At 43.7% G+C, this 12,355-nt stretch overlaps 1 protein-coding gene across 2 annotated transcripts in view; it reads left to right on the forward strand.

The window, feature by feature from the left end:
- LOC137286635 (nephrin-like) overlaps nucleotides 1-12,355 on the forward strand; it is a 33,177-nt gene that overhangs the window by 15,213 nt on the left and 5,609 nt on the right. For both annotated transcript variants that reach the window (XR_010956998.1, XM_067818597.1), the window contains exons 3-13: nucleotides 3,595-3,743; nucleotides 5,033-5,240; nucleotides 5,964-6,278; nucleotides 6,625-6,894; nucleotides 7,269-7,529; nucleotides 8,113-8,391; nucleotides 8,780-9,097; nucleotides 9,372-9,674; nucleotides 10,138-10,257; nucleotides 10,681-10,714; nucleotides 11,591-11,622. Coding sequence is in view for 1 of the 2 variants with exons in the window: in XM_067818597.1 (XP_067674698.1) it covers nucleotides 3,595-3,743; nucleotides 5,033-5,240; nucleotides 5,964-6,278; nucleotides 6,625-6,894; nucleotides 7,269-7,529; nucleotides 8,113-8,391; nucleotides 8,780-9,097; nucleotides 9,372-9,674; nucleotides 10,138-10,257; nucleotides 10,681-10,714; nucleotides 11,591-11,622 (2,289 nt within the window). In the remaining variant the exon portion in view is untranslated. The remainder of the gene's footprint in view (nucleotides 1-3,594; nucleotides 3,744-5,032; nucleotides 5,241-5,963; nucleotides 6,279-6,624; nucleotides 6,895-7,268; nucleotides 7,530-8,112; nucleotides 8,392-8,779; nucleotides 9,098-9,371; nucleotides 9,675-10,137; nucleotides 10,258-10,680; nucleotides 10,715-11,590; nucleotides 11,623-12,355) is intronic.

The raw sequence follows: 12,355 nt of genomic DNA on the forward strand, positions 1-12,355 counted from the left end.
GAAAGCTCCGGTAGTGTATAGGGGTCCTGACGCGGCTGAAAGGTTTCTAAAGTGCTTGCAGGAGGAAGAAAAAATTATTAGGAATGCATTGTATAGAATCGCTCCCATGCGTATGACCCGAGCCGACAGGCTAGCTCACGCTAGTAGCACTAACTGTCACGTGTGTGACTCACCGCTTAACGGTGATTCGGTGAGAGATCACTGTCACATAACTGGTAAGTATAGAGGCGCCGCTCACAACGCGTGCAACCTCAAGCTTAAAATCAATCCTAAGACAATAAACATCCCCGTTGTCTTTCACAACTTGAGAGGATACGACTCACACTTGATCATGCAGGCCATCGCGAAAATCGATGGTAATATAACGTGCATCCCCAACAACATGGAGAGATACATCTCCTTCAGCTTAAACGGACTTAGGTTCATTGACTCGTTTCAATTCCTCCTGTCGTCACTCGACAGTCTGGTCAAGGCTAACAATACCTTCCCTATCACCGATCGATACACAGACGCCGAGACTAGACACCTGCTTATGAGGAAGGGTGTGTACCCATATGAGTACATGGATAGTTGGGTCAAGTTCACCGAGACCAGACTACCTCCTATCGACTGCTTTTATAGCAAGCTGAATGAGGCGTCCGTCTCACGAGACGATTACTCGCACGCGATTAACGTATGGAATAAACTGGGTTGTAAGAACCTGGGCGATTATCACGACCTGTACTTGAGGACAGACGTACTGCTGTTAGCCGACGTGTTCGAGACGTTTCGGCGGACATGTTTCAAGCAGTATAAACTCGACCCCGCATGGTATTACACCAGCCCAGGTCTGTCGTGGGACGCCTTGCTTAAAAAGACCGGAGTTAATTTGGAATTGCTCACAGATTACGACATGCACCTATTCATTGAGAAAGGCTTGCGAGGTGGGATTTCCATGGCATCCAAACGATACGCTAAAGCAAATAATCAATACGTGAAAGGTTACGATCCTAACAAACCAACCAATCACATTCTCTACCTCGACGCAAATAACCTGTACGGCTGGGCCATGAGCCAGTATCTACCTACAGGGGGATTCGAATGGGTACCCCACGTTGATGTTATGAGCATTGCACCAGATTCGAACAAAGGTTATATCCTCGAGGTTGACTTAGAGTATCCCAAGGCATTACACGCATCGCACAACAGCTATCCCCTTGCACCCGAACGTATGAGGGTTAACCCAGACTGGATGTCTGAGTACCAACATAACTTGTCAGGTGGTCGTGTGACAGACGTTGAAAAACTCGTGCCTAACTTAATGAATAAGACTAAGTACATCGTTCACTATCGCAACCTACAGCTGTACCTGTCGTTGGGTATGAGGCTGGCCAAAATACACAGGGTGCTCATGTTCGACCAGAGCCCATGGATGGAGCCCTACATCAGAATGAACACAGACCTACGAAAAAAAGCCACCAGTGATTTCGAGAAAAATCTCTACAAGCTCATGAACAACTCGGTGTTTGGTAAGACTATGGAGAACCTGAGGAAACGCGTGACCGTGAAGCTGGTTAGATCTAGTGAGGAAGACAAGCTCAGGAAATTGATAGCCAGTCCGGCATTCAACCGTAGCAAGATATTCACAGACGACCTGGCTGCCCTACACATGAAGAAAAGCCACATAAAATTCAACCGACCTGTTTACGTGGGGATGAGCATCCTCGATTTATCCAAACACCTGATGTACGACTTTTACTACAACGAGCTCAAGAAACAGTACGGCGACAGGTGCGAAGTGCTGTACACTGACACGGATTCCCTGCTGATGGAGATTCGAACCGAGGACGTGTACGAGGACATGAAAAAACACATCGATTTATACGACACCAGCGACTACCCTAAGACCCATGCCATGCACAGTACGGTAAATAAAAAGGTCCTAGGTAAGATGAAGGACGAGTGTGCTGGCACGCCCATAGCCGAGTACATAGGTTTGAGGCCTAAGATGTACTCCATACTGAAAGCCGACAATAGCGAGATCCGGAAGGCTAAGGGGGTTAAGAAGTATGTGGTGAAACAACACATCAAACACGCCAGATTCAAGGAAGCCCTGTTCAAGACCCGTACCTTTAGACATAAAATGAACACACTTAGAAGTGATGGGCACAAGATATACGGACTGACTATAAACAAGACGTCCCTATCGCCTATGGACACGAAACGTTGGATAGCTATTGATGGGATAAACACATACGCGTATGGACATGAAAAAATTTGAGTCTATTTACTACAGCCCGCGTGGGTACTGGAAAGGAGCTAGCGCAGTAGATAAGCTAGCTAAACTAGCGCGAGTACCCCCGGAGGAAGCCAAAGCGTGGCTTGAAAAACAAGCCCTGTGGCAGATCTATTTGCCTGCACCACGCTACGTACCTAGAAGGAGGTTCGGTATTAACATACCTAATAGCATTCACCAGGCAGACCTACTGTTCCTACCCCACGATAAGAGGTACAAGTATGCCTTAACCGTAGTGGACGTAGCCAGTCGTTACAAGGAAGCCGAACCCTTGACCACGAAAGATTCGGCCCAGGTAGCCAGAGGATTTGAACGTATATACAAACGCAGCCCGCTGACGTGGCCAACAGAGCTGCAAGTTGACCCCGGACGGGAGTTCATGGGTGCCGTGTCACAACTGCTAGCCAAACACGATACAAAGGTCAGGCGTGGCACGGCCGGAGCCCATCGCAGCCAAGCCATAGTTGAGAGATTTAATAGGACTTTGGCTGAGCGCTTGTTCGGCTATCAGTATGCTAGGGAGATGACCACCCCTGGAAAACGATCGACTGAATGGGTCACGAGGTTACCCAAGGTGGTGTCGGCAATCAACCATGAAGTCACCCGTCTCACCGGTAAGAAACCGGCAGACGCTATCAAACTAAAATCAATAGTTGCAGAGTCGGCCGCTCCATTGCGTGGGAAGGAGAAACAGATACCAGATAGGGCCCTAGTGAGGTATCTATACCAGCCGGGGGAACACGAGGGTGATAGCCGTAAGCGAGCCACCGATCCTATATGGTCGGTCAAAACTTACAACATAGATAAAGTGGATATGAAAGCCGACGAACCTAACTTATACTACTTGAGGGGTGGGCCGGGTAGGGGGTTTGTAAGAGAAGAATTATTGATCGTACCGTACGGCACAGTGTTACCGCCTGCCAAGTCACGGTAAACGTGATGGCGTGGCTTTGTAGTAGGGGCAATAGTAGCAAGAGCTAAGGGTCCCACCAAAGCCTCATTTACTAAATGAGGCTTTTTAGAGGGGTTTTTTGAAAAGTGAGCCAGAATCACTATTCCCTATACTACTGTTGTTAAATACTGTAATACAATAATTAATCATGTAATTAATAAGACAAAATACTGTGTATGTCAACTTCATCTATATTGTATACACAGCGCTTCAGAGCCTTTCCTTGCTCTTTCACCAGGTGCTAAACCTGCATCTTGTCCTGTACTTCTTCTTGGTATATGTGACAAAGTATGCGCCATTTTCATCAGAAGTTCTGCAGTTTTCGTTCCAAATTGTGATTAGATTTTGTTGAACCTTTCGTTGCCAGGACTATTGCCGTGGACAAACGTCACAACAAATCCGACAAGAAGTGACATACCTTCAAGTCTCACCTCAACAAATACCTTGACCATTGTCCTCAATACCCCCTGTGTGAAGGGACAAGTCAATGTAAGCTGGATGTACCTATTAGAGGGGGTGAGTAGAAACCAGACCACTATGTCAAATTCTCCAGCGTGATAGGGATAACGGGAATCGGATGATACGAACATGTGGTTGAATTTGTGTCACTGTGCCCGTGTGGTGGGCCGATCAATTCCTCACCCGCTGGTGTGTGAGGTTCATGACAACTGAATATTCATTGGCTGACGTGAGAACAGGGACTAGTGAAAACATATTTACCGTCTCAAAAAAAATGCTCTGGTAAAACACTATATAATGTCGGTATTCACGAGAAAAGAGTCCTGAATAATAGTTTGTGTAAAATACTATGCTTATGTGCGGTGCGTTGTGGAGAAAGCCATCAGCAACCCATGCTTGCCATGAAAGGCGACTATGCTTGTCAGGCGACTTACGGTGGTCAGGCCTCTTCAGACTCGCTGACCTGGCAGACACCTGTCATCGGTTCCCAATTGTGAAGATCGATGCTCATGTTGCTAAACACTGTATTTGTCTGTTCCCGACTCGATTATTTACAGACCGTCGCCTTATAGCTGGAATATTGCTGGGTGCGGCGTAAAGCTAAACTCACTCACGGGGGTGAAGAGCCACCCTGTGGATGTCTTGGCGTGTATGAGACTGTATGGTCCGAAAAGTAAAACTGCACGTTCTCTTTTCCCATCCCACTCGTAACCGTCGATGTGTGATTTTGTATATAAAAAGATTTATATAAAAAGTAAATTAGTATGACTAACCAACACATCCTTATTAGCATGATGCTGTCATCCATTCAGTTACTCCCTCGACATGACTCGACTTTGAGCTACATCCATGTTTCGACTGACAGTACGAAGATTACGTATTGGCAAATGAAACTGATCCTTGTAATAAAACTTTGACATCTGATAGTTCTCACAAAACGACGAGAACTCACAAATATATCATTTTACCACTTTCTAAAAGACACCTGTGTCTTGAGGTAATAGTATATGAATTTAACTTAGGAAGTGTAATCCCAAATATAACAAGCGTTCCAATTAAGTACGTCATAAATGACATTGTTTATCGACAGCTTTCGGCCATGACACGTGGCCGAAAATATGACACATAGGGGAACACAAAGTATGCGGTCAGGAATAGCAGTTGTCAAACTTCCGTTATGTTGTTCCCTCTGATGCTGAGTGGGTGAAACTCAGCACTCCACAGTGTAAGTTGTACTTAACTGAAAAAGTATCATTAATATCAAAAATAACATCTGGCCACTTTTAAAAGTGAATTGAGCATTCATTGTACTTGGTAAATACTCCACGTACTCAACTCTATTGCAGGGCAATGAAGAGTCTCTCAGTTCCACATACACCCCAAGGTCATGTGACCGCTCACGAATGGTTACAGTGAGCTCTGTCACCGTGGTGGGCAACGATCCCTCCATGCAAGGCAAGCTGGTCACTCTCCGGGTATCTGTTGAACATGACTCCTTCCCCCCAGCTAAAGCTTACACAGAGACGATAGACTTTGGTCCAGTTCAATTTCCAGGTGAGATAACTCATTCTTAGTTATGTGCAGTGTCGTATTCGTTTCCGTCTTAAGCAACCCATGCTTGTCGTAAGAGGCAACTATCTGGATTGGGTGGTCAAGCTCGAGGCGTTGATTGACTGATATTCACATAGTCCTGTTGCTCAGTTCGATGCTCGCACTACTGATCACTGTATTGTGTAGTCTAAATTCGATTATTTACAGACCAATGCCAAATAGCTGGAATATTGCTGAGTGCAGCATTTATCAACAACAACAAGAACAACACACAACAAATAATAGTAATAACAGTGACTATTTCGGTGCCGACGACCAGGGCAACCTTGTTTCGGTTAAGGTCATGTTGAAATCCAAGCCAGGTATATTTGCTACGTTCATATAGTACTGAAGGTGAATTAATTTCGTAAAAGAATGTAGCACCCGAGGTCTTTCTCTTAAATAGCTTTGGCTGTTGCAGCTTTGACGTACTTTTGACAGACCTAGTTGTCTCACCTTGACACATAAAATCAGTGTCGGGGATTGAATTTAATATAACTTAAACACTGGCGTATTTTTCTTTATGGACGTCTGTCCCTTATTCAGTTACAGTGTCCTGACAGACCAATATTCTTGCACAGAAACCTTTTTACGACGAGACGCGATATGGTTAACAGCTGTAAGCATTATCATGCAAGGGATAGTTTCCCAAGCTCCCACTAAAGAATATGTGATTACATGTTGTAGGTGCAGTAACATCGGTCACACTCGTCAACATCACCAGGGATAACGAAACCATACAAATATTGGAAGGCTCAAGTCTAGTTCTCATTTGCGAGACTTCCTTTAGCTTTCCAACTGCCAATGTTAGCTGGTACAAGGACGGCGAGGAAGTGACGCAACAGAGCTCTGAACGACAGGAAGGGACCGCTGTAAAGAAAAAAACTGTTAGTACACTGACGTACCAAGTGACTCCTGCTCATAATAATGATCTGTTGTCTTGTACAGCATCCAACGGCCCATCGCCCGTGTCCTCCAAGAACGTGAAACTCGATGTTGTCTGTAAGTATCTTGGTTCCAAGACATCTACACCCACGAGGCTTATGAGCTATGGTGAACTCACATTTGTTTTGAGAAAAGAAAACATGACCCTTGACTTCAAAAGTTTTATCTAGACAGCCTGTGACGTTGTTGATTCTAAATATTCGTGCAACATATGTTTCGTATTGGACTACTTACTGTCGTAAACGACTTAACGATGGTGTGATTTCTGTTGGTTACTCTATCGAGTTTCATCGAAACACTAGAAGGTTCTTAAACATCACAAGCTATTTGGACAATGTTCAAATTTATTTTTAGTTCAGTACCAAAGGTAGGCGGTACATGGAGGTATTTATCTTATTTGCAGATTCTCCATCAACACCAGCACTGAACGTTTCTTCACTCCTTGAAGGAGAGACCGTAACTCTTACCTGCGTATCCAGTAACCATGGCAACCCTAAATGCATCTACAAATGGAAGAAGAGAGGTGTCTTTGTCCAGCATCAAGGGTCGACCTGGTCATTTACTGTCACAAGATTGGACAATGGAGCAAGCATTCAGTGTCTGGCTGAGAACAAGTATACGAACACAACATCCTTGGAGAAGGAGTCAGCATCTAAAACACTAACTGTTTATTGTAAGTGTTCTACTATACATAATTCTACATATGCCATTGCGGACATGCGTTTTATACATTATACAATGTTCACTCATCACTGGGCACAATGTGTGAAACCCATATCTGGTGTCCCCTGCTGTGATATTGTAGGATTATTGCTGAAAGAATACGTAGAACTAAACACTTACACCAGGTGAGGTGCACAATTCATATAATATTATAGTGATAACATCACGAACAGTTTGTCACGTTGCCCAGCGGAACTCATTTTCAATGTCCAATAGTCTTTTAGTTCGGTTTTGGAATAAGCACTTGGAACCAATACAGCCTGAACTGAACACGGACCATTGCCATGAAAACTTAACCATTATTGACTTGTGGTGACTTTACAGACAGGCCCCGAGTAAGTATTAGTGCTGCAAGTACAAAGAACGAAGGTGATACACTTTCTCTCAACTGCTCTGCTGACAGCAACCCCGCAAGACCTTCCTACACCTGGACCTTCAACTCTAGCATCGTGGCGTATACAAGAATTTACACCCAGAATAACCTCAGACGGACTCGTCAGGGCGTATACACGTGCTCAGCCAGAGTGAATGCGCTTGGGTACAATGCACTGGAGGGAAACGCCACGATTACAGTCACAGTAAATTGTATGGCTAAAAATACCATGAAATTATTTGATGAAAAAAGCAGTCATTTCAACTCACAATTACATGAACAGCTTAAGGACCTAGGTTGCAATAACCTTTGTAGAGTAAACTTTTGTATTTTCATAACCTTCATAGTTTCATTTGGTCTTTTCGTCTAGCTGTGTTTCTTCGTCCTTTGTGGAGGGGTGGCGCAGTGCTACTACATGAATTAAGATAATACCGATTGAGAAGCATGATTGTTCAGACGAGGCGATATAGCATCCTGCTAACTGACGAATACAGGGAAAATACGCATCACTTAGCATTAAGATGGATATGTGCCCCAAGAAAGACCGCAAAGTTTCGTAATTTACATGTTTATCGATAGGGTCACATAATATGTCACTTGACATGATGAATGTTTTGAAGGGTGTATGTGTGGATCGCAACAATGTGTAGGCAGTTTCAGAGAAGACGCCATCATGTCTTGGAGGCGGTGAAGGAACATGTATATGTCCCGTCCCGAATCACATTGTTAGGAGACAATAAGTATATTATTCCTCAGCTGATGTAACAAACTGAAAGACTGTTTCTTTTGTCTCAGATCCCCCGGACATATCAATGACAGGAGTGACGCTAACAGAAGGTCAGACACTCAATTTAGAATGCAGTGCGTCAGGGCAACCAGCCATCTACACCTTCTCTCCCTTCGAGCAGTACTGGGGCTCCACATTCGTCAAGAGGTACGAAGGGTCCAAGGCTGGACCTAAATATACCCTACAGAGACCGAACGTCACGTACATGGAGTCCGGGGAATATGAATGTTCTGTAAGCAACGGCATAAGTTCTACTCAAAGGAGACAAGTTAGTGTCGTGGTCAAAGGTGAGTCTTTGCTTCGACAGACGAGAGGTGTTAGGTATTCTGCGGTTTATGTACTGGTTCATCACATAACGAGGACTCGCAAGTCACATAACGATGACTGTGCCTTAAGGTCCACCTTATATTTAGAATCATTGTAACTTATTATCTTAGATGCATTCTCTCCACCAGCTGCATCAACTCCTTTCTCGATTAACGTCAGCACACCAACGGGTACTCCAGACTCTGGTTCCTGCTGCTATGTTGACACTATACCCGTGTTTGTAATTCTGACAAACTGATACAACACCTACCTCTATCCGTGGACTGACATGCCTTGCTACTCCGGACGTAATGTTCAAATTATTATTGAATGAAGTTGACATGTTTCATTTAGCCTTACTGCTTTCAGCGGCGCCAGTGTTTCTGCAATATTTATCCCGCTCACTGGCAATTGGTGCCAATGTTACCTTGTATTGGAACCTGTTCAGCAAGCCCAACGTTACGGGTATCACGTGGTATTTTGGCAACCAGACTCGGACCTACCCAGCACCCACAGTGACCATCACCTCTGTCACGATGTATGTACATGGGCGCTTTGTTAACGATATGGGTTACCAGGTCCAGATTCCACTGACGAACGTCCAGCCGGATCAGCTGGGAACATATACGATCAAGGCATGCAACTCTGTTGATTGCAGAAACAGGTCGCTGCTGCTATCTGCATCAGGTACTATGGTCTATCAAATTTCTAAATTATCTTTATGATTAGCCTAAAGTACTCGTAATAGGTACACGATTGTGCGAATTGTATAGAATACGCCTCTTAGAATCTAACACATCATGCAGGGACAAGTGGAGCGAAAATGTCCACTACCTGACAAAGTGTATCGTACCAGAATCATCCCTGATTTTCAAGGGTCCATTCATATTTCCATGCCTTTTCCCATTTTCAACAAGACTCTATATTCTTTCCTAGTGGCATTATGTATTTCCACTCCCAGGACCCCCCTTGGTCCCCTTGGAATTTTCCGCCATCAACTCGTCCAGCGAATCCGTGTGGTTAAAATGGAAACCGAACTTCCCAGGGGGTAACTTCATCCAGAGCTTCCTCCTCTACCACCGCGTGAGTCCCGGGGGTAACTGGAGCAGCCAGCCTATACCTCAGGGGACAGGCACCACCGTCATCGGGAGGGTGGCGGGTCTGGAGCCGAACACGGAGTACGCCTTTAAAGTACAGTCACGGAACAACCGACGGAGCAACAACATGGGACCAGTAACACAGGAAGTGTATGTGAAAACCAAAGGTAGGTAAGAAGCACGTGTGATACATGTGATCTCATTTTAGTGAAGTGAGTTTCTTCAAAATTTTGCACTGTCGACCCAAAAGAAATAGAAAGGATAAGTCATTCACAGGGCCACACATACCACAGACATAGTATACGAGGATATCCATCACGTCAAGCGTTTGTGTACAGAAAATGTGTGTCGCCTAACGATATTCTAGTGATATATATAGATTTTCATACTCAGATTACTCCTATGCATGACAAGTTATTTGAATGTGCATGCATGTGTGCGTGTCCGTGTGCGTGTCCATATCTGTACCCGCGTCAGTATGTGTCTTGTCGGAAATTGCAGATGATGCTTTTCTCGCTTTGCATCGCTTTAGTAACGCATATTTTTGGTTACGCACGCACGCACGCACCATCACGACTGACGTATAGAGGATTAACTGGAGATAAACATGCATGCCACAATATATCCCAGATGCTTCTGGAGGCCTTGGTACAGGGATCGGGATTGGTATTGCTGTTTGTATTGGACTGGTGCTGCTCGTGGCGGTCCCACTGCTTGTGTTCAAGTTCCGTGCCTTCATACCAAGCATTTGTAAGTGTCGCAGCTCTGTCAGGAAACAATCAGGATCATCTATGTAATGGTCTCGGTAGTGGAACTGCGATTTGTGTTAGATATATTTTGTCCGATAGGAAGAGAAGGCTTTGTGGACGACGTGGACTCAATTTTAATTTTCCGAGAAAATTGAAGATTGAATTATATTTATCAATCTCCACAGAATGTAGTTCTACAAAATCCACAACTGATACTATTGAATGTTCTGTACACGGTGGCTGACAAAGTTGAGCCGGTTCCAGGTACTTGCGTCATTGTAATAAAGTTAATGTTTTAAGACTGGTTGTCCGTATGGCGATGGTTTCCAGATTGTTTAGATATCATTTTATAACTGTCTTATTACCGCGCCATTGTCCAGAAACCGGTTCCCATAAACATAAAGTATGTACACTTATCTTGCAGCATGTCTCAACTTCATAAAGGCGAGGTCTTCCAGGTATGTCCAGGTTTTGTAAAGATGCAACATGGAAATCCGATGTGTGTGTGTGTGTGTGTGTGTGTGTGTGTGTGTATGTGTGTGTGTGTGTGTGTGTGTGTGACTGATGACGACATTGTTGCAAGCGATCTACAAGCTTGTCGTGGGAAGGTGGGGGTATAGAATGTCAGACTCAGTGACTTGATTGAACCCTAGATCGACGATCACGTTGTCAGTCACTGATTCGTTTATAGCGGGAGAGTTACGTCGACAACAACAAACATGCAAACGTCTGATAATGACTAAGTGCATATGACTGCCCACAATGAACGAGGAACGGAGAGGGGGATTCAAAAGATCCGACACGAGGTGACTACCATTCTACATATGGAAGAAGCGTCCAAAACAGAGTTGGGTGTACCATATTACTGTAATCATAGCTTAGAATCTAGAACTACCCTTTATATCAGCTAACACTGTAGAATTCGGGTTACGATTATTGTACCTGGAGTAAAGATTGGGACAAGGTTAGACTCCAGTTGATAGCAAAACACTATACATGTACATGTATACCTATATAACTTCAATGGCTTATCCAATGATCTGTAACGTGTCTAGCCTTGTTGTCCATGATAAGACAATGAGCTTCGTCATGTCCTGAGCAGAAACATGCAATCATTCCTCTGCATCTTGCCTTCTGATAACGCAAAACCACAACTACACCAATGAGTTTCGGAAGCGTGGTAATTGTCAGGTCAGCGTGGGATGCTGTGGGTGAAATGTTGGCTACAACGAAACACTTACTGCAGTATTCCAGATATTGGTCAGAACCACATATTTCCATACTAACGTCTAGAGTCATGTTGCAGCTGCTATCTAGTTTCCTTCTTCTTCCAGTGATGAAGACACACGTCCGCACCAGGATAAAGGTAAATGTGTTTTGTGCAACTGCGGAAGTTATTTCATGTTAAATTTCATCATCATCTTTGCAACAGACGCAAGCCGAACGATTCTTTCAGTGAACAACTTGTAGATAAGGAGAAAGGGAACGCTGCCGACTTTTATTGTTATGAAACTGAAAGCTATCAGTATTGTTTTTAAATGTGATCATGTTATCACCTCTTTCTGCAACATTTTGTGAACTGCATTTCTTTAGTAATTTTGTGAAATAGTGAAAACGGAAGTTTTAAATCCACAACACTGAAGAAGTGTCTTTGAAATGAAGACAAACACATATTTTTCATCATTTGTAGTTATTATTATTATTTTCTCGGTTATTTGTTTCTCTTTTTATGTACTTATTGATTTTTTATATTATCTTTGTATTCTTTATATATAGTCTGGTTCATAATTATTGAGAATTTTTCTTCTTAATTTGAGATATCCTAACACCTCAACTGATTCACTGATACTTAAAACTAAGTAATGGTATAAGGGAGATAACTCATCTTGGCCTAATGAGTATAGTACAATTAGAGCTACCTCCCCTGAATTTGTATCAGACGTCTTTTTCCTCAGCACTGTCAACAATGTCTGCTGAAGATAAAAGAAGGTTGATTTTTGAGTTGTGTAATCAAGGAATTGATGATGTAAATACATTGGCAGAGAGAACAGGAACTCCTCTTTCTACTGTGTATAGGATTAGGAAGAATTTTAAAGAAG

This window comes from Haliotis asinina, chromosome 1 (genome assembly GCF_037392515.1).
Source record: "Haliotis asinina isolate JCU_RB_2024 chromosome 1, JCU_Hal_asi_v2, whole genome shotgun sequence".
NCBI lineage: Eukaryota > Metazoa > Mollusca > Gastropoda > Lepetellida > Haliotidae > Haliotis > Haliotis asinina.